General features: G+C 38.7%; 1 protein-coding gene across 1 annotated transcript; it reads left to right on the forward strand.

Moving 5' to 3' along the window:
* The first annotated feature begins 14,611 nt into the window (after positions 1 to 14,611).
* On the forward strand, positions 14,612 to 22,766 carry LOC120525048 (BTB/POZ domain-containing protein 17-like). The gene is made up of 2 exons (XM_039746999.1): positions 14,612 to 14,934; positions 21,144 to 22,766. Exons 1-2 carry the CDS (start codon positions 14,932 to 14,934, stop codon positions 22,476 to 22,478), a joined length of 1,338 nt encoding a protein of 445 aa, XP_039602933.1. The 5' UTR covers positions 14,612 to 14,931; the 3' UTR covers positions 22,479 to 22,766.
* The last annotated feature ends 316 nt before the right edge of the window (positions 22,767 to 23,082 follow it).

Consider the following 23,082-nt stretch of genomic DNA (forward strand, 5'->3'; position numbering starts at 1 on the left):
AGATTTAATAAAACTGCCAGTTTGACACATCAACCCTATCCGCTGCTCTTATACACAGAAAAACCCCACTCTGACATGAGGACAGCTCCAAGGGGGAAGACCCAGTCTTTTCTTTTTTTTTGTGTCCTCTTTTGTGGCTCGAGAAAGATGGTAACCCTAGCTGTGCATACATTTTCTAACTTGTAAATGTGGCTTAACGTGCAGTACTCGCTGGTATGCACAATATCCAATTTTCAATTGTTAGGGCCAAAGTTTAAAGTATCACAGTCATATGAAAAGTAAATGCACCCCATGGAAATTGTTGACCTTTTCAATATATTTGAACAGATAATCAGTAGATCTTCATGCAAACAGTGCCTACAGATAAAGGTGATGTATGTGAGCAGAACCACAAGGAAAACTGGCATTTTCAACCAATTATTCAACAAAAAATTAAAAACATATAAAGTTCTACAGGGGAAAAAATAAGTCCACCCTAGGCCTCAGAAACTGGTATTGCTAAATTTAGCAAAAATTACTTCTTGTAGGCATTTTGCATAACTGCCCCCTAGTCTTTGGCACTGGCTTGATGAAATATTTGACCACTCAACCATGCAAAATTCCTTCAGTTTCATGATATTTGTGTACTGCTCATTTCAAATCCCCCTACATTTCAATTGGATTTAAATCAAGGGTTTGACTAGGCCAGTTTATAATCCTCTATTTATTCATTTTGAGCCATTCCTTGGTGGATTTGCCGGTGTATGTTGGATCATTTTTGTGCTGAAAGATCCATTTCTGGTTTAACTTCAACTTTTGGACAGATGGTCTCATAATCTCATCAAGCACACTTTTGTATGATGCAGCATTCACAGTTGAATTGATGACTGCAAGCTGCTCAGACCCTGAAGCAGCAAAGCAATCCCAAACCATAACATTATCACCACCATGATTCATAGTTGATAGGTGGTTCTTCTTATGAAATGCTGTCCGTGGTATGCGCTGAATATGTCTACTGTTACTGTGGCCAAACAGTTCCACCTTTCACTCATATGTCCAGAACACATTATTCCAGAAGGACTGTTCTTCGCTAGGGTAATACAGTGGAGCACTTTAAAAAACAGCTAAAAACACATTACTTTAACATGGCTTTCTCATAACTTAATTTTAGTTTAATCCTGATGCTCTGTACAGTATATTCAATTAATTATCATTACTATTCATGGTGGCTCCAAAATCCATACTAACCCCTACTCCTTCTTCTGTGCTTTTTCTGGTTTTCTGTGGTGGATCTGTGCCACCACCACCTAATCAAAGCACCATGATGTCCCTACATTGATGGATTAAAGGCCAGAAATCCACGTGACCGTCACCATCAAGGCTTTCCATGAGAACCCTGAATACAATGAGGACTAATCATTTATGTTAGGTAGAATGCGGGCGGGCTCATGGCCTGGAACCCCTGCAGATTTTATTTTTTCTCCGGCCGTCTGGAGTTTTTTTTGTTTTTTCTGTTCTCCTTGGCCATCAGACCTTACTTTTATTCTATGTTAATTAGTGTTCTCTTATTTTAATTCTTACTTTGTCTTTTTTTCTCTTTCTTCATGTAAAGCACTTTCAGCTACATTATTTGTATGAAAATGTGCTATATAAGTCAATGTTGTTGTTGTTGGTCTTTGCCTAGATAGTCAATGGCAAACTGCAGTCTTGCTCTAATGTTCTTTTTGGACAACAAAGGCTTTTTCCTGACAAACCTTATATGCAGCTCAAATTTGAACAAATTCTGATTGACATGCGTGTACATGTTACCTGTAGATCCTGTGAAAAAATTGTAGGGTTCTTGAAGACTTTTAGTATCAAAAGCCCAGCTCTTGGACTGAATTTGCTGGGCTAGCCAGTCCTGGACAAATTACAGTTGTTTGAAATCTATACCACATGTAGATTTTACTTAAAGTGTAAAGATTGATTTTCAATAATTTGGCAATCTTTTTAAATCCCACATCAGACTCATAGACATTCACAAACTTCTTTCTGAGGGCCTTAGAGAGCTCTTTTGATCTTGGCATGATGACACCCCACATACCAATAGCAAAGAGAATGCCAGACCCTGGATATGTCTGGTTTAAATAAGACAGGGTCCACCTGCATACTTCCTAAGTAGGTTCTAATTATTGGTGCCTTATCTAGAATGGCTGATTCTGTTTTAATCGATCTGAAGTGTTGATAAATGTAGGGATGGAGTTACTTTTTCCGATCACAAAATCTGCATTTATATTATGAGAATGAATATACCATATCAATGTTATGTGTCATTTGTTCAATGATATCACCTTTGTCAGTAGGCACTTTATGTGCATGAAATCTAATGTTTGCCTCTTTAAATATGTAGAAAAATTTAAACATGTACTTGGGGTGTACTTACTTTTTCACATGACTGTATAAGTTAGAATTAACATTTTGAAACCAGTACAATCTTTATTTGTATGGTTTGTGACCACTGTTTATTCTCTGTTGTGTATACAAGTGAACAACCCTTTGTTTCACCCTCATTTACTTTTACAATTTTAGAGTGCAGTATAAATGAAAGTGGTGGTCTTTATCCTTTCCCCAGGGTCTATATGAACAGTGGTCTAGACCTATGACTTCTGCCACCTACCAGCAACAAGCACTGTATCTTAGGAATATAATGTTCTCTGAAATCAAGTGTGAACTATGGCAAGTTTAAATGTACATTTTAAAAGAAGAGATGTATGTTCAACAACAACAACAACATTTATTTCTATAGCACATTTTCATTCAAATGATGATGAAGCTCAAAGTGCTTTACAGGATGAAGAATGGAACAAGATAAATATAAAAATAAGATCAAACAGTGGTGAGTAACAAAGAATTAAGTAAGATCCAATGGCCAGGAGGACAGAAAAAAAACTCCAGAAGGCTGGAAAAAACAATTTGGAGGAGTTCCGAGACCACGAGACCACCCAGCCCACACTGTGCATTCTACCTGACATCAATGATCTCAATCAGTCCTCATGGTCTTCAGGCTTCATGTGGAAGAATTAGAATGCTGGTCATGTGGACCGCTGGCCTTCAATCCATCAGTGTAGGGACTGCATGGTGCCGTGATCAGGTGGTGGTGGCGCAGAAAAACAGAAAAAGAACAGCAGAGTAAGTAGGGGTTAGTATGGATTGTGAAGCCATGATAAAGATGATAATTCAATGGATATACAGAATATCAGGGTTACACTAAAATGAAGCTCTGAGAAAGCCGTGTTCAAATGAGAAGTCTTTAGCAGTTTTTAAAATGCTCCATCATATTAGCCTGGCAAATTTCTATCAGTCAGCTATTCCAGATTTTAGGTGCATAACAGCAGAAGGCTGCCTCACCACTTCGTTTAAGTTTAGCTCTTGGAATTCTAAGCAGATCCTCATTTGAAGATCTAAGGTTACGATTTGGACTGTAAGGTGAGAGGCATTCTGAAATGTAGGATGGAGCAGATTATTTAAGGCTTTTGCAGTCCTCATAACATGATTAATATGAGACTTAGAGTTTAGGTCAGAGTCCATAATTAGCTCCTACACCTTAATTTTTAAACTTGAGCGATAAAGCGCCCTGCACCGCATTGTTGGACTTGGTACTCCAATAGTGGTGGTTCAATGAAAGAGATGCTGGAGGCTCCTACAGAACTGAAGAGCCTACAGAAGTGCCCAGTTTGTGAATTCTGACCACAGACTTGTTGTTGCTTATCTGAAGATGCAGCTTCGGTCCATTAAGCTACCACCTACTAGGAGAATGAGGGTGGATCTGGCCAGACTCCAAGATCAGGCTGTTTATAATGAGTTTCCAAGCAGTTTGTGTGAGGAAGTTGCAGACTTGGGTGTGACTGCTGATCCAAATGTGATGTGAGAGACCTTCCATAATAAGACCATGAAGGATGCTGAGGTTTGTTTTGGTGTTACCGGTATTCCCAGAAGGAGGTGTTTCATCTCAGAGTGCACCATGGATATCATCAAGAGGAATCGCAGCGCTCGGCTTTCTGGAAACTCTGGTCTGTACCAGGAACTGAGAAGGACGGCTCTGAGGGCAGACAAGGAGGCATTTGTTAGAGAAGAATCTGTGAGCAAGTGACACACCATTTGTGGTCTAGCTACCCATCTCCTGATTACAGAGGAATTAAAGCATTATGCACATCCGAATCTGTTCCTCGGAGAGTGGCAGTCGATGCAGTTGTGACCCGCTGGGCTGGCTACTTTGAGCAGCTGTTTAAAGTTGATCTTCCAGCAAAGATGTTGGATATCTCTGGGTTTGTGGTTCTTGAGGCTGATCCTCCAATTATCTGTGAACCCCCCAATCTCACTGAGATTACACAAGTGGTGAACCAGCTGATGGAAGGGAAGGCTGCAGGGATCTGTAGTATCCCGGGTGAACTTCTCCAGGCTGGTGGTAAGGTTGCCTTCCTGGCATTGCAAGCAGTCTTTGCTCCCATTTGGGAAACGGCCATAATTCCAACTGACTGAAAAACAGAACTTGTCTTACCTATCTGGATTGCGGCAACTACAGGGGGATAACACTGCTCTCAATGCCGGGTAAGGTCTTTGCTAGGGGCGTCCTCAATACGATCTGTGATCACTTGCTCACCTACCAGCGACCGGAGTAGTCTGGTTTTAGATCTAAGAAGCATCGACCACATTCTGGCACTGAGGGTTCTCATGGAGCACAAACACAAATATCAGCAGAGTATCTTTGCACCCTTTGTCAATTTTCATAAAGCGTTCAACTCAGTTGATCGATCTGCCCTGTGGGACATCCTGAGACTTTGCTGGATCCCCTTAAGGTTGCTGAATATCATGGCCGGCCTGTACACTGGTACTGTGAGTGCTGTGCAGCGTGGAGGCAGGACCTCTGTGTTATTCTCAGTTGATTCTGGGGTTGGTCAGGGGTCTGTTTTTGCTCCTACTCTGTTTAATGCTTGCATGGACTGGGTGTTGGGCAAAGTTGTGGGGTCCAGCGGCTGTGGGGCATCTGTTGGTGAAGAGAAATTCACTGATCTTGACTTTGCTAATGGTGCTGTGATCTTTAAGTCATTGGAGGCTCTGATCGGGGCTCTTGAGAGACTGAGCGAGGAGTGTGTGTCTGGACTGGTGAGTGTCCTGAATACAAACCAAGAGCCAGGCATTTAATGACCTCTTGGGCACAAACATCAGTGTGTATGTCTGCAGAGAGAGTGTCGACCTCGTCGAGAGGTTTACTTACCTCTGCAGTGACATTCATGTCTCTGGTGACTCTTCCTATAGATGGATTGGGAGAGTATGGGGAGTCATAAGGTCGCTGGATAGGGGTGTGTGTCACTTCTGATATCTACACAAAAGGACAAAGGTCCAAGTCTTTAGAGTCCTGGTGCTTCCTGTCTCTTTTTATGTTTGCGAAACATGGACACTGTCCAGTTACCTGAGATGAAGACTGGACTCCTTCAGTACTGTGTCTTTTTGGAGAATCCTTGGGTAATGCTGGTATGACTTTTGTGTTCAATGAGCAGTTGTCCGAATGAGGCACATTACCTGCATTGTGAGGGAGCGTCAGTTACAGCATTACAGCCATGTGGCGTGATTCGACTCACATGATCCTCGTTGTTGACGGCCCAAGTAGCTGGACCAGGCCAAGGGGACGCCCATATAACACCTGGCTGCAGCAGATAGACTATAATTTATGGGTGGTAAGACTGGACCACGAGTCTGCCTGGGGGGGTTGCCAACCAGGATCCCGAGCTGTCAGAATTGCATGCTCCCTGACCTGACCTGACCTGATCAAGTTTATTTCTAATATCCTCAGTATACCCATGTTTGCCAATCACTCATATTTCTGTTTCGCCCTTATTTAGTTTGAGAAAATTATTACTCATCCTTTTGGAAATACTGCTAAGACATCAGATCAGAAGGTCAAGAGCATCAGGGTCATCAGGCGCTAGCGGTAAGTAAAGCTGTGTGTCATCTGCATAGCTGTTGTAGCTCACCTTGTGCTTTAAGATAATTGGACTTAATGGAAGCAGGTAGACTGAAAAGAGCAGTGTGCCCAGAATAGATCTTTGTGGTACACCATGTACAATATCCGGGGTCTCCGAAGTACAATCACCACAACTAACAAAGAATCTTTGACTTGTTAAGTAAGACTGAGGCCCACCCACTGGCTAAGGTGATTTATAAGAATACTGTGATCAATGGTGTCAAATGCCGCACTCAAGTCTCAGAGATCAAGAACAGATAAACGGCCTCTGTCTGCATTAACAAGTCATTTAATATTTTAACCAGTGCAGTTTCTGTATTGTGATTTGTTCTAAAACCTGACTAAAGCTTGTCAAGAATATCATGTTTGTTCATAGAAAAACAGTCATGCCATTAAAGCTGTTTGCACTCTAGTGGACAATCATTCAGTAGTATGTTGTGTTTGCAGGCCAAAACACTCTTTAAAAGATTTTAACAGTTGAAACCTTAAAGATCATATTATGCTCATTTTAGAATGTGTCAGTATTGTTGTTTTAACAACTCAGGAAGGTCCAGCCATCAATCTATTTATATACTTACCTAATCAATATCTTGTCAGCATCTTGTCAGGAATAAGCTCTGGACAGAGAACCAGTGGTTCCGTTTACTTAGATTAATACTGTGCAAACAAACTGCTCCATATAGAACATACCTTGTTGTTATAATGTGCAAGAGATGTCATATTCATAAAAATAAGCATCCATCCAACCTTCTTCTGTACTTGCCATTTTCAATTAGAGAGTTTATAAAAGTGAGCAGTGCAGTTGTTAAATGCAAAACACAGGTGCTAAATGGCATAGTTCAAGGCATAATTTGTTTTATTTAGTTTAAATATAAATATACTTAAATTTGAAAAGTTTTGAAGTGCATTCTAAACTCCCCTACAAACAGTTTCTGCTACCTCTGGTGCAAGGTTATTATACTTAATGAAAACTAAAATAAAAACGGAAACTATTATTAAAAAAAACATTTTCAGAAACTTAAATAAAATAATTAACAAAGTCGAAATGAAAAACTAAAACTAAATAAACTATTAAAGTAGCTGGAAAGACTAACTGAAATAAAATAATAATATACTAAAAATATTTTTAGTTTTCATTTTTTTTTTATTTTTTATTTATTTATTAATTTTATTACAATCAATACATAGCAATCAAGTTTTACAAAAAAAAAAAGAATTATGCTAAGAACAGATCGATCCCCACCCTTGAGAGAGAGAGCAAGCCAAACGTGTAAAATTTAAGGCTTTTAAAAATACCTAAATCAACAAATTCTCTGTGCTTTATAAATCATTTCAAAATATTACTGATTAGATCCTGCCATGTTTTGAAAAAGTCTGCACAGATCCTCTAACTGAGTATTTGATTTTTTCCAATTTTAAATAATATAACACATCAGTTTCCCACTGACTTAAAAGAGGAGAGTTTGGGTTCTTCCAGTTTATCAGAATAAGTCTGCGTGCCAACAGTGTAGTGAATGCAATCACAGTTTGTTTGTCTTTCTCCACTTTAAGACCCTCTGGAAGAACCCCAAACACAGCTGTTAATGGGTTAGGAGGGATTGTGAGTCCAAGACTGTCTGAGAGGTAATTAAAATTTTTGTCCAGAATAATGTTAATTTGGAGCAGGCCCAGAACATGTGACCTAGTGAGGCTGGGGCTTGGTTGCAACGTTCGCAGGTTGGATCATGCCCTGGAAACATTTTGGAGAGTTTTAGTCGAGACAGATGTGCTCGATATATAATTTTGAGTTGTATAATTGTATGCTTTGCATATGGAGCTTGAGTGAATTCTCTGCATTGCTACTTTCCACTCCTTTTCTGATATATTAATTGAGAGGTCATTTTCCCAGTGTCCTCTTGGATCTTTGAAAGGAAGGGATTGTAAAAGGATTTTATATATTGTAGAGATGGAGTCTAACTCCTTGAAATTGAGCAATAATTTTTCCAGCGTGGATGAGGGTGCAAGATGAGGAAAATCTGGAAGGTTCTGTTTAACAAAGTTCCTGATTTGAAGATAGTGAAAGAAATTTGTAGCTGGAATGTTAAATTTGGAATGTAATTGTTCATAGGATGCAAAGACGTTGTCTATATAAAGATCTCTAAGCAAGTTAATTCCAAATTTTTCCAGATATTAAAACTGCATATGTTTGTGAGGGTTGAAAGAGGTGGTTCTTTTGCAGGTGCCACAGAAAGAAGCTTCTCCGTCTTAAAATGCTTTCTACATTGGTTCCAGATTCTAAGTGAGTGGAGCACAATTGGGTTATTAGTGTATTGCCGATAACGTGTGTTTATTGGAGCACAAAGCAAGGAATACAAAGAAGTACTGCAGGATTTTACTTCTATTGCGGTCCATGCCTGTGTATGTTCTTCTATTTGTGTCCAGGTTCTTATCGACTGTATATTTGCGCCCAGTAATAAAACTGGAAGTTAGGTAGAGCCATGCCGCCTTCTGCCTTTTGTCTTTGTAGGGTCGCTCTTTTGATGCGTGGATGTTTAGAATTCCAAATAAATGAGGTTATTGTTGAATCTAATTGCTTAAAGAACGATTTATTAATGTATATTGGTATGTTTTGAAATAAAAAGGAGCTTAGGAAGAATATTCATCTTAACAGTGTTAATTCTTCCAGCTAGTGTGAGATGAAGGGTTGACCATCTATGCAAGTCTTGTTTAATTTTTTCCATACAGACGATAAATTTTTTGATAAAGAGCTTTATGTTTACTTGTGATGTTTACCCCGAGGTATTTAAACTGTTCTGCAATGATAAAAGGAAGGGTGTCTAATCTAATATTATATGCTTGAATTCACCGGAAAGAGTACACTTTTATTCAGATTAATTCTGAGACCAGAGAGCTTTTGAAATTCTGTGAGTGCTGCTAAGACTGCAGGCACAGAATTTTCTGGGTCCGATATATACAGTACCATGTCATCTGCATATAATGAGATTTTCTGTTCCAGTCCTTCTCTGCTAATCCCCTTTATCTGATCAGTATTTCGACAATGTATTGCCAGTGGTTCAATGGCAATTGCAAACAGCAGTGGTGACAAAGGGCATCCTTGTCTTGTGCCACGCTCTAGTTTAAAGTAGTCTGAGCAAATGTTATTGATGCAAACTGAAGCTTCTGGGTTAGTATACAGTAATTTAATCCATGCACAAATGTTCGGGCCAAACCCAAACTTCTCCAAAATAGTAAAAGGTATTTCCATTCAATCATGTCGAATGCTTTTTCTGCATCCAATGATAATAATATTTCTGGGGTGTTTGATTTAGTTGGTGAGTATATTACATTAAACAGGCGTCAAGATTTGAAGATAAGTGTCGGCCCCTAATAAATCCAGTTTGGTCTTGTGATATTATTGAGGGGAGCACTTTCTCCATCCTTCTAGCTATGATTTTAGAGAGTATTTTAACGTCGTTATTCAGAAGTGAAATTGGTCTGTATGATGCACATTGTAATAAGTCCTTATTTTGTTTTGGAAAGACAGTGATTAGTGCTTGGCGAAAGGTTTGTGGAAGAGATTGGTTATCTCTGGCTTCTGTAAATGTTGCTAATAGGAGGGGAGCTAGCTGAGCGGAGAATTTCTTGTAAAACTCTGCAGGGTAGCCATCAGGGCCTGCTGCTTTTCCACCTTGGAGTGACTTTATAGCATCCAGTAATTCTGATAATGACAGAGGTTTATCGAGCTCCTCCACACTAATAGCGTCAATTTGTGGTATCTGTAATTTATCCAGAAATGCATTAGATTGTATATTGTCTTCTTTAAACTCAGTAGTATATAGGGATTTATAGTAGTCTCTAAAAGTGCACATTATATTTAGTTTTCATTTTTGAATTAATATTGATGCCATTAGTCTTTAACCCTTGCAACTTTTAACTCTAAAACAGAAAGTAATCCACCACTAGCCACCCGCATGTATTCATCCAGTGAACGGCGGCTGGTGACAGAGGGCGGGTGTTCACACAGCATTTGCAGTGACAGAGCAAGCTGAATATGGGAGTGTAAAGCATGTGAAATAGAAAGTGATTTACTTTGCCACCTTTCTTGTGCTTGTTGTATTGTGCTAGATGTAATTCAAATGGCTGAAATCGAACTGTGCTGGTCAACAAAACCTTTACCACAGGGACAGAAAAATCACGACTAAGGAACGTTTCAGTTTATTTCTCAGGTGCATGTGTTTTGTTGACAATAATTCACCTGTCACTTTGCACATGAAAAATCTTTTCTGAATATAAAATGGCACTGATTGAGACACTGAACAGGTCATCATACAAGATCACCATATTGTTGCTGACCAATCACTTTTGCTTTAATAAAGTTGTTTAATAACGAAGCAATACAAACCTTGCAAAACTCCTGAGATGGCAATGTCTCTACTGAACTACACATAGGTAGGCAAAGAGAGTCTGCCAACTGGTGAAAAACTAAACCTACTAATGTGTTTTTGTATTTATTCTATATTTATTAATTTATCTTTTTTTAGTTTATATTCACAGTTCAAAATACCTGATATTGTGAAAATAATCCAGTAGCAGAATTATGTTTTAAAATATTTCTCCCCCTTTTTCAATTTGTCTCTCTCTCTCTCTTTCTCAAAACAAATAGTTGAAATATCATATTCTTTTTGTTCTTAACATCAGCCTTATCATACATATTGCATACCCGGGATTTTTCCTGCCTCGCACCCAAACCTGCTGGGGTAAGCTCCAGGTTTCCTGCCATCCTGCTCTGGATAAACAGGTGTAGGTAATGTATATATTATTAATAATCTCAGATGCTGTCCCTATTGTTTAGTGCCTGTCCATACACCTATTACATGCTCTTGCTCTGCTCATTAAGGGTTTATTGTTCTTATGCATGGGCTATTCAAGTTTCACTGCCCCTAACCTTGACACTAAATACTTGTGTTTCCCTCAATACAGCTAGGTGGGGTCTACACACTGATTCAAGCCTAAGAGCCCTGATCCTCCTAAGCCCCCATGATTTTCATGATCATACCTGTCAGAAAACAGTAGAATCTGTTTTCTAATTTTTTATATCTTTTCAGGCCTGCAGGTGGCACATTTCTGTCTATAAATTGTCTGTGCCTGAGATGAAATCAGAGCTCAATATGGCTGGAAGAAAATAAAAAGCCCAATATGGGAGATTTTTGAATGCAATATTGAAGCCATTCATTATAAGCACATTGTCTTGGAGCGAGATATGTTGTTTGGTATAGACATTTAGAGTACAATTCACCTAAATTGCATTACAAATTGGCCCATCCTGGGCAATAAAAGGAAAAGATAAAAAGTGCCAACAATCAGCACACATTTGTTCAGCACAAATGACTTAGAAAATATTTAAAAAATTATAAAATTGTATAAAGTTGTTCATATTCAGTATCTGTTTTTATCAGTCAAAACCAAAACCAGATAGTAAACCATGTAGTATAGTAAGCTTCCACTAACATATCTAAATCCATTTAGTCTACAGCTCTGTCTGATTGTGACACAAAACTAAACTCCATAGTAGCTCTTTAACCATGCCATCTCTATATATATAAAATCCAATGGCTATCTGTCTGTCTGAATATATGTTTGTCTGCTTTCCACAATAGAACTACTGAACAGATTTACTGTAGATTGGTTTTTTTCTATAATTTGCTGGAACAATTTTGCGACTTCTCTCATTGCGCTACGTATCATAGTTTGCTTGTGGCACCAATTTATTTGCACAAATCCGAAACTGATGCTGCAGGCCAAGGAGATGGGGAGGCAGGACTTCAGGAGTAGGCCAACCTCCGTTTGAATTGGTCAGCCACTTGAAACGTGTTGTAGCGTACCTTGCCTCCACTTAGCTAGCGATACCTGTTTGTTCAGGAGATATTATCATCTAGAGATTGTTAAGGACTAACTTTTGACGTTTTGAAACAGAGATCACAGCTACATGCATTTTAGAGGGTAGCTGCTCATAGCAAGAGATATCATGGCCAGGTGCTCTTCTCCCCACGCGGGGGACCCTCTCCCATCAGAGGTGAACACAATCAGATACAGTGGCAACGTTTGACATTGGAGCGTACTTACCTTCCCCTTGGCCAGAGCTCACAGCCACATTCTAGCCCCTGACAGCAAAACCAAAAATATTGCATATGAAGAGGCCCTCGGATATGAAAGCTATCAATATAGGCTCTTCTAAATACAAATTACATTTAAAAAATTTTTTTTATTGATTTTTATAGTTTGTCCTGTTTCACTACTACATGGGCAGAGTTGCAGGGGACAGCGAGTAATTACTAAAACTAAAGCTGAAACTAATAGATATAAAAATAAAACAGAAATGTCTTTGTGAAATAAAAACTAAACTAAAACTAAAAATACACGATGAAGGAAAACTAAAATTAAACTGAATTTACAAGTAAGGTCAGAAAAAGTATAAAAATAACTAATATAAAAAGGCAAAACTTTAATAACCTTGCTCCAGTGACAATATGCCCCATGTTTACAGGGTAATTATTGTCAAGTGTACAGAGGATGGTAAAATTCTTACTTGCATGTGCTAATCAATATGCAATGTCACCACTCTGAGGTGTCATGATCAGTGAGTGTAACAACCTCACTCCAAAGGTTGTGTGTATATTTATTGTAGTGTAAATATACTGAATATATTTTTTTCTACAATTGGAACAAAATCAATGGGGAAACTGAACCAACAACCAGGTGATTTACAGGTGTCACACATATACACTTAGTGGGTATCTTTAAGAGACTGATATCTCTGCAGCCCTGAGCCTCCACCCTAGAGCTTCAAGTATCTGGAGTTATCTAAATCAAATAACCCTTCCACAACTCTAATCTTAACCACCAGGCGGAGCTCTGCAGCTAAATTCTGTCTGAGTTCATTGGAGTCAGATTCACCTACTTGGAGCTTCAGGATGGAGGATTTGAGATTCAGAGATACATAAATAATGTTCACAATTCTGTTGAGGTAACCAGTTCTACCCTGAACCAAGAAGGGGCCCTGTCGCTAATCTCCTCCTTCTTTTTGCCTGCAGTTCCAAAGTATAAGCACCCAAGGATATGTGACCATGCCCCTGCCCGATCTTCAAACTCATATCCCTTCTGGGATGTTCACTATACAGTATATTCAGCCTGCTAAGAGGAAGTGGGCATTCATTTGAAGGACCTGACTGAAAGAGTTAGAGTGACTTCCTCTACCCAGTGCCCTTTATTTGTCAGAAATTATGCAAGTTTCTGTTAAAACTCAAATTTTCTGCATCAATTAAAAGGGGACTGACAAGCTGGTACCCCAAGCATTGCACCCGTGCCCAACCCATTCCTTACACAGTCCAGTTCTTTATACACTGCCTGAACAAACTACTGACTGTAGAGGTCAAATGCACAGCTGTGTTCTAAAGCAATAAAAGTAAATGTTGATATTAAAATTGGAAGCATGTAGTTGATCTTGACCTTGATCTTGCTATTTAGGGCATCCCACACATGTGCTGGGCTTACCTCCCACTAACAGCCTACTATCAGAGTGATGCCCTGCTTTTGGCATGTTCTTTTCAGCCAAACATCCCATTCATTCTTCAGTGTTGCCAAAAAACTGATAATGGAATAAACTTTCATCTTTAGTGGCTTTTATACCCAGTCTGTATTTGACTTTAATTCAATCTGTTCTTACAAAGCATTCTTTACAGAGGACTGGAGCAGAATGTGTATTTAAGATTTAAACATACAAAAGCACCAAAACCATGCAAGTTGTAATTAAGCAAACCTATTTGGATGAAAAACACTATCCATTAGCTGATGCATGCTAGCTGATTCATCCAACTGACAAACCTTAGTCCCTTCTTCCCTTACACATTTTTCCCGTAATCCCATCCCAGTTAAAGTAGCCACTACTACTTTAGTGCTGCTGCCTCGCAGTAAGGAGACCTGGGTTTGCATCCTGTGTCCTCCTTGTGTGGAGTTTGCATGTTCTCCCTATGTCTGTGTAGGTTTCCTCCCGCTGTCCAAACACATGCCTGTTGTGTAAGGTGGAAATGCTAAATTGGCTTGCGTGTGTATGTGTGTGATCATGTGTGTGTTTGACCTGTGATGGACTAGTTCCCTGTCCAGGGTTTGTTCCTGCCTTTTAACCTACGCTAGCTAAGGTTGGAAAATGACTAATGCTTTATAAGTCAAAATAGCAAAAAGTACTCAACTGCGGCACCGAATGTAAGCTGTTTACCAGTTGTTCATTTCATCATACAGTTTAAGAAGCTTTGAGACTGTTTGCTTCAACTAGCCCTCCAAGTTGCCAAAGAATGGAAATATGTGCACATACCCAGCTAGACAAGCTACATATACGTATGTTTCCATTAAAATGAGTTAAATTAAATATATACTGGCGCCCGATGCAATTATTTTTTATCATAATTAATGGTGACCAAACAGAAGGAACACCTACGAAGACCGTAATAAAAGGCCCATACCTGAGGAGCGATCCCCAAATAGGTGACTTCCACATCGCGTCAGCTCCTCACAACCTTCGCACAGCGCGCTTAATTTTCTAAGCCAATTACATCTATCCAAGACACAAAGTGGGCGGGACAACACCCGTCTTGTAAAGGCCAAGCCCATAGAGCGGAAATAAAGGAATCGCGGGACACACCAGCATAGCCCCACCTCTGGGAGGAAAACTCGTACAATTATTATGAGAAATGGAGCAGCATGTTGAAGGAGCTTACTTGTTTTAAGAGTTAACAAACGCATTGGCAGAGAAACAAGTCTGGTGCGCTTCATGGCACGTGCCCTATAAGTACCAAGTAATTGAGCAGTTTCATTTCGGTTGCTGGCAGAGGCGGAGTCAGTCGACAACCTTTCTGGAACCAGTAAGTGAAAGCAGGCAAACATCGTGGTGGATTTGTATTACGGAATTAATTGTCCATATGGTAAGAACAGTTTTTGAAAATGTATGGTTTAATGTTTTGTAAAGTCTAATTACAATTAAATGTATTATCATTTATAAAAACGGTTCCGACTAGAAGAGTCCGAAATACACTTCCTGATATTCATGGTTTATCAGTTACAGTATATTGTCCCTGTTTAAAAATATTTTCTATGGTTATTTATTGCAATATCATTCTAATCTAATATGGCGCATGTTAGAACTTGTTACAACTTATTAATTTATCTACTTAAACATATTCGGGGCATCTTGGAGAAATCTAAATCCTAGTTAGGGACTGATGCTGGAAATATTGGAACCAATGTTTATATAGTTTTTTTTTTTACATCTTGTCCAATGTGTACATCTTCAGAACTTTGTTTTTTGTATATCTTTTTGAATTCTACCCATTAACAGAAATTTGGGGGCATTATATAAATAGAGACATTTTACAAAATGTTCAAGATGGCTTTTTGAATTTTTGAATAATATTGGGCCAGAAGCAGAAGTGGCACACGTCACAAGCTGTGTGGAATTAAAGGATTACAATGGCCACAGGTAGATTCTACAGCAGAGGTGTCAAACTCAGGTCCTGGGTGGCCACTGTTTTTGTTACTGCCACTTTCTTAATTAGTAATCAGTTAGTACTACTAATTTATCAATTCTTTTGCTTTACTTATGGTTGGCTTGCCTAATTTTTTTTTTTTTTTGCCTTAACCAGAAGCCAAGCAATAAGGGTAAACAAAGTAAGCCCACAAATGACCAGCTAACTTGAGCATCTTAAAGTAAAGGGCCACCCTTTTCACTCCAAGTAATTTCCTAATTAAGCATTCATAAAAACCTGTGTTTCCCCTTGACCCTGCTCAGGCTAAAGTGGGTTCAGAGGATGGATGAAGCCTGCTATTTAATTATATGGCTGAATAATGCTGCCATTCTGCCACACCAGTAATTTCCAAAACTGATTTTACTTTTTCTAAAATCGCCATCCAAATGTTTTGTGCTTCAGAGCAGACCTTCATTTTTTTTTCTTGTCAGTTATTTTGTTTTAACAGATATTGTATGAAAGACATAGTGGCAAATGGGATCTAAGTTCTCCTGGTCATCTGTTGGCTCACTTTATGTCACATTATTGTTTGATTAGTTGTTAAAGAAAACATTTTAAAAAGTCAGTTCAAATTAAGGCAACATGGTGCATTCCCTCATTAGTAATTGGTTAATAATGAAGAAAGTGGCAGGAATGAAACCCTATAGCCACTGTGGCCCTTTATGAACTGTGTTTGACATCCAAGCTCTCTACAGGTTGAAATCAAAGTAAATTTAAATTCCAATGTAGTGACCAGTAATCCACTTGACTGGAGAGGAACCGAGTTTGACAAATTACTGAACTAAACTGAAGAGAGGGGGCAATCACAAAAAGCAAACAGGAGCAAAGCAAGATTGAACACCACAGAAGTATAAATTGTTACTTTAATACAGAAGTCCTCAAGTTCAGTCCAGGAGGGCTGCAGGTTTTTGCACAGCCCAATTACTTAAATACAGCCAGCCATACATTAATGGAACTTATTTAAATTATTAGCTTATTTGTGCTTTCATTCTGCCACATCAGATCATATATTGTAGTTGTCTCTTTTCTGGGAGTATTGTCCTGGAGATTAGTAACTGTCCGTGTCTTGGCTTTGTAGCTCCTTCTGTAACAATGCAATGTTGAGGCGTCCTTAATGATGCACTTGTATTCTGTCCTCGACAGTACAGTCACATTCATTCCTCTCACATGGAACCTTTAAAAGCACCAACCTTTACTAATGAGATGTACTTTCATTCCAACTGTTTACACTGAACCTTCAGAAAGCATAATGGAGGGCACTATATAGAGGGCCAAAGTTGCTCTATAGCACAAAAGATTTTTTTACACCATTTTCAGAAAGCCATAAATTGGCAAAGGTGCACCTCTGGAGCAACTGTTTTCAAAATTAAAGACTACTAAAGAACAACACCTGAATATCCATACATCTAGCATTAACAATTCAAAAGTTATGACTTCTGGAGCATTGTAATTTTTCTGCAGTGAAATCAGGGCCACATCCCCATTTTAAAGTCTTAATATCTCAAAAAACTAATGAAGATACAAGCCTACATTTGGCAAACAAATTATTGGATACAACAGCATTGTTTCCATAAAGTATGAAGCAAGTCAGAGATGGTCAGTCTGGAGGCCTCTGTTGATTTCACATTGATTGATTCATCCTCACACCGATTCTGTGAATTGCTCTGTTTTCAACTCTCATCCGTACTATAAAAGAAGCCCATTGAGCTTATGATGGTGCAAATAGCAAGGTAGTATTGCAGGTGGAATTACGGGAAGGTTGGGTGGGAATGGGGTTTTGAAGAAAGGTAAAGAGGGAGAGTTTCAAGAATTTGTTTAGCCTGTGGACATGCGAATAAATGCCATTGGTGAAGCCAAATTGTGTAAATTCATAAATGACACACATTCAATTTGTAGGCAAGCTGTAGCATGGGCAGGAAAACCAAGAACCTGGACTTTAATCTTGTTCATGGGTATAGAGCTATCAAAGAGCCGATCAGAGTTGTCAGAAGTATCAAATTTAATTGAACATGCATATTTTGGCATATGAGAAGAAAACCTACACAGACACAGGGAGAACATTCAAACTCCATACACGTACAGGGCTTAATACTTAATTTAATTAATTAATTAGTTTATTAAATAATGGTTTCTGGCGGGTGAAGAATAAGTTCAATGTACTGAGTGGACCACTAGAGTTATAACGTAACATTCTCAAATCCACATAATCCAATTCAGGGTCACGTGTGCTGGAGCATGTCCTGGCAGCAAGGTAGGAGATCGCTCTAGATCAGGGGTTCTTAACCTTTTGATGACTCAAGACCCCCAATGGATTGTTCAATATGGGCCCATACCCCCTTTACTGGACTGTCGAAATAATCATCACCATTCCTTATATTAGTTGCCAGTATGATTTCCAAATATATACGTCAATTGCTTTGGTTGTTGTTTCAAGTCATTCACAGAATAAAAACTCTTCCTCGATGTTCTTTTTATGTACATACAGTTGTGCTTGAAAGTTTGTGAACCCTTTTGAATTTTCTATATTTCCTCATAAATATGACCTAAAACATCATCAGATTTTCACTCAAGTCCTAAAAGTAGATAAAGAGAAACCAGTTAAACAAATTAGACAAAATATACTTGGTTATTTATTTATTAAGGAAAATGATCAAATATTACATATTTGTGAGTGGCAAAAGTATGTGAACCTTTGCTTTCAGTATCTGGTGTGACCCCCCTTTGCAGCAATAACTGCAACTAAACGTTTCCGGTAACTTTTGATCATTCCTGCACACCGGCTTGGAGGAATTTTAGCCCATTCCTCCGTACAGAACAGCTTCACCTCTGGGATGTTGGTGGGTTTAATCACATTAACTGCTCGCTTCAGGTCCTTCTACAACATTTCAATTGGATTAAGGTCAGGACTTTGACTTGGCCATTCCAAAACATTAACTTTATTCTTCTTTAACCATTCTTTGGTAGAACGACTTGTGTGCTTAGGGTCGTTGTCTTGCTGCATGACCCACCTTCTCTTGAGATTCAGTTCATGGACAGATGTCTTGACATTTTCCTTTAGAATTCTCTGATATAATTCAGAATTCATTGTTCCATCAATGAATGCAAGCCATCCTGGCCCAGATGCAGCAAAACAGGCCCAAACCATGATACTACCACCACCATGTTTCACAGATGGGATAAGGTTCTTATGCTGGAATGCAGCGTTTTCTATTCTCCAAACATAACGCTTTTCATTTAAACCAAAAAGTTCTATTTTGGTTTCATCCGTCCACAAAACATTCTTCCAATAGCCTTCTGGTTTGTCCACGTGATCTTTAGCAAACTGCAGACGAGCAGCAATGTTTTCTTTGGAGAGTAGTGGCTTTCTCCTTGCAACCCTGCCATGCACACCATTGTTGTTCAGTGTTCTCCTGGTGGTGGACTCATGAACATGAACATTCGCCAATGTGAGAGAGGCCTTCAGTTGCTTAGAAGTTACCCTGGGGTCCTTTGTGACCTCGCCAACTATTACACGCCTTGCTCTTGGAGTGATCTTTGTTAGTCGACCACTCCTGGGGAGGGTAACAATGGTCTTGAATTTCCTCCATTTGTACACAATCTGTCTGACTGTGGATTGGTGGAGTCCAAATTCTTTAGAGATGGTTTTGTAACCTTTTCCAGCCTGATGAGCATCAACAACTCTTTTTGTGAGGTTCTCCGAAATCTCCTTTGTTCGTGCCATGATACACTTCCACAAACATGTTTTGTGAAGAGCAGACTTTGATAGATCCCTGTTCTTTAAATAACACAGGGTGCCCACTCACACCTGATCGGCATCCCATTGATTGAAAACACCGGACTCGAATTTCACCTTCAAACTAACTGATCATCCTAGAGGTTCACATACTTTTGCCACTCACAAATATGTAATATTCAATCATTTTCCTCAATAAATAAATGACCAAGTATAATATTTTTATCTACTTTTAGGACTTGAGTGAAAATCTGATGATGTTTTAGGTCATATTTATGCAGAAATATAGAAAATTCAAAAGGGTTCACAAACTTTCAAGCACAACTGTAGCGTACAAATACAAGCAATTGACTGGTTTGAAACACAGTTGATTTATCGATCTGCATGCTGATTTTTGCAGGACTTTGTTTAATGTCGCTGACAACTTGGGTTATGTCCTGACACATGTTTTTAATTCTCTGGTGTACAGTATTGTTGGAAAAGGACACCTGACTCAATTGCTTCACGGCATCCAGCAGAATTTTTGCTATCTCCAACACACAAGGTTTCACAAGGGTCTCCCCAATCGTGGGGTTTCTTTTCTTTGACAATCCTGTACAAAACTTTGTAGGAGGCTTCCAAAAAAGGTTTTCCAGGAGCAGCAAACCCATATGATGAAAGAGTTGCTTTCTGATCATAACAAACTCTTCTCAACTTAAAAGCATCAATCGATGTACCAAAATGATTACTGTGTTTGATTTGGAGATGTTCCCTCAGTCCTGATGGCTTCAAATTTGCATTGCTCATTACCAAATTGCAAATCATGCATTGGGGTGTTTCAGTTCCATCTTGTTCTGTCATACAGGTGAAGCCAAAACCAACATATGAATCATTCCACTTCCGTTTTTTGACATATGGCATTTTGCAGAAAATCTGTAAAAGGGAAAAAAGAAAAACTTCAAAAAGAGCTATGTACACAACGGTAATCAAATACAGAATGAATGGCGGCGTGCAGTCGCCTCCTTTATATACAATGCAAAATGCGCTTCTGTTAGTCTTCGAGATACGTACATTGCTAATAAACGAGTAAATACAAGCTTGTTCAGTAAATAAACTTATTAAATTTAAAATTGAAGTAGTAGTAAATACACACGTGTAAAATTAAATACAAGCATTTGCAGGAAATGTCACATGTTCTCGAAGATTCTATCGTATTCCATTCACGTACTACCCAAGTATAAATTAATACATTAAATAAAAAAAATTCCAGTACCCAGAGATCAAGTCCCATACCTCCAGCATTTAGTTCCCATACCCCCGGTTCAGAACCCCTGCTCTAGATTAAGTGACAGTCTGTATTAGGACACATAAACATACACACACACACACAAACACCAACACTAAATCGGGACAATTTGGCAATTTAACGTGCATGGCTTTCGGGATATGCCAAAAATCAGGAGTGCAGGGGAACTCCATATAGACACAGGGCGAATGTGCAGACTCCATGTTGACAATAACCAGGTTAAAGATTCAAACCCAGGACACTGGTTCTGTGAAGTAGCTTCTTTACCCTTACCCTGTATTGGAAACAGTACTGACTTAAAGGGATGTGGCTAAGGGAGTTGCGAAAGCATATTCTGATGTATGGAGTCTCTTAATTTAAGTAGAGATTCCCACAAACCATGATCCACTTCGGTAAATAAGTTAAATGATTGTGAAATCCGTAATCATTGCAGTGTGGCCTTGATAGCTGAAAAACTTGCTAGATCCTACTTGACGCATTCCACTTTGAGGGCCACTTGATTATGTTACATTTCTTTATATTGTTTTGTCAGTAATTTTTAGTAGTTGGTACAGAATTTAGCTAAACCTTTTTTTTTTTTTTTTACTCTAGGCATCATTTCCTACTGTGCCATCTAAGATGCTGAATCATCAGCAGTATCTTATTGGACTTCTTTCACAGCAGTTCAATAAAGAAGATTTCAGTGATGTAGAAATTGTCATCAATGAAACTCTCAGCTTTAAAGTCCATAAATTCATGCTGGTTACTCAGAGTAGTGTTTTTCACACAATGCTGTCCAGCATTCACTGGACAGACTCGAAACTGAAAACCATCTCACTTACTGAAGAGGAGCAGTGTTTGCCCTATCTAGAACACTTTCTAAAGTACTTCTACACTGGCTTTGTGGAAATTAGTACTGACAATGTTCTTCCTTTCCACATTCTAGCTGATAAGTACGATGTGCCAGAATTGAAACAGAGCTGTGAGAAGTTCATGTTGAAAAATATAGCTGCCTTGAGCCAGTTTAACCATGCTGTGTCATGGAGGAGATATGCCAAACTCACTGACCTAAAAAACCTCAAAGAAGCATGTGATCAGTTCGTAGCCTGGAATCTGGACCTGGTCATCAACTCCCCTGAGTGGACATCCATTGAATTTGATCACCTTATTGAACTTTTGGAGAGATCTGATCTTGTGGTAGAAAGTGAATTTTCTCTATTCAAGGCTGTCGTATGCTGGATTGAGTGGTATCCTGACCTAGCAGATGAGGTTTTACAAAAGATAAGGTTTCCAATGATTCAGCCTGTTGAATTGTTTCAGTTTATGGATTCCACAAAACTGGATCCAGGGATTCAATCAAAAATACAGTTACGCATTATGATTGTGTTTGAAGCCAACTGTGTTCCTTTTGAGACACTTAAGAATCGTTATGATGTTGCATCAGATCAGTTTTATATGAGACATTACCTGGCCGGCAACAATGGAAGTCCACTTGAAATATCGGGGTATAATAGTCTGACAAAACAGTCTGTTCAGCTGCAGTTCACAACCAGGTTTCTCCAACAGCAGACAAGATGGAGTATTACTTTCTATCCAATAGGAGAGAGAATCACTGTTCAGGAACAGCAGCAAGCTGTTTATGTACATGGTTATCATCACTATAACCCTATCTTTACTGAGCGTGTTGTTAAAGATGACAATAAAGCTGTTCTGAAATGTTCTGTGAGCAACTGTAGTCTGGATCCATTGATCCATGAGCACAAGTTGCGTGTCCTGCTTCAGAAATTCCACAGCAGTGTTTGGACAGTATGTGATGTGAAGACCATAACTGTCAGTCACTCTGAAGAGTCTCAAATTGAAGATCTGATTCCTCTGTCTGAGCGTCCCAAGTTTATACACAAAGACATGATGAGGATTCACTTTGTGGGTCACACTGTGTGGAAGTAGGAGATGTAACAAAAGTGACTATGAGAATGGCAGAGGTTCTGTCACTGTAGAAAAAAAGTTTGAAAATGGCCACAGTTTTTCATTATCTTTTTTTTTTTTTTTTCCTGTTAAATTATGGTACTTAAGTTCCTATGATCTAGAGCGTGGTCAAACACAGTCTTAACATTTATGGTAGTTAGCATGTTGGACTTTATGACAGTTTTAAATGTGTATCTTTCAAATGTATTGCCTTATTCCATCTCAGTACTATAATTTGTATTTCACTTATTAAAAAGGTTCTTAAAACAACTTTCAAAATTAAACGGGTGCTTTTCATAAAATGCCACTTTTCTTATACCATATTTATTAAAAAAAAAAAAAAAAAGTCAAAGTAAGCAGACACATTGGGTGCCACAAGTGAACTCATACTATGTAACCGACTTTTCATCTGTTGTTAAAATCAAGACGAATCAAATCAGACCCTTTGTTCAGTTTTTAATTAGATCTTAAAACAATATTCAGGTTCATGTTCTTTTGTCTTGTTAAGTACATAGTAGCAAAGGAATTATTTATTGCATAATAGTGACAATGCAAATAACATAAACAACTTGCATAAAATACAACA

This window comes from Polypterus senegalus, chromosome 3 (assembly GCF_016835505.1).
Source record: "Polypterus senegalus isolate Bchr_013 chromosome 3, ASM1683550v1, whole genome shotgun sequence".
Lineage (NCBI taxonomy): Eukaryota > Metazoa > Chordata > Cladistia > Polypteriformes > Polypteridae > Polypterus > Polypterus senegalus.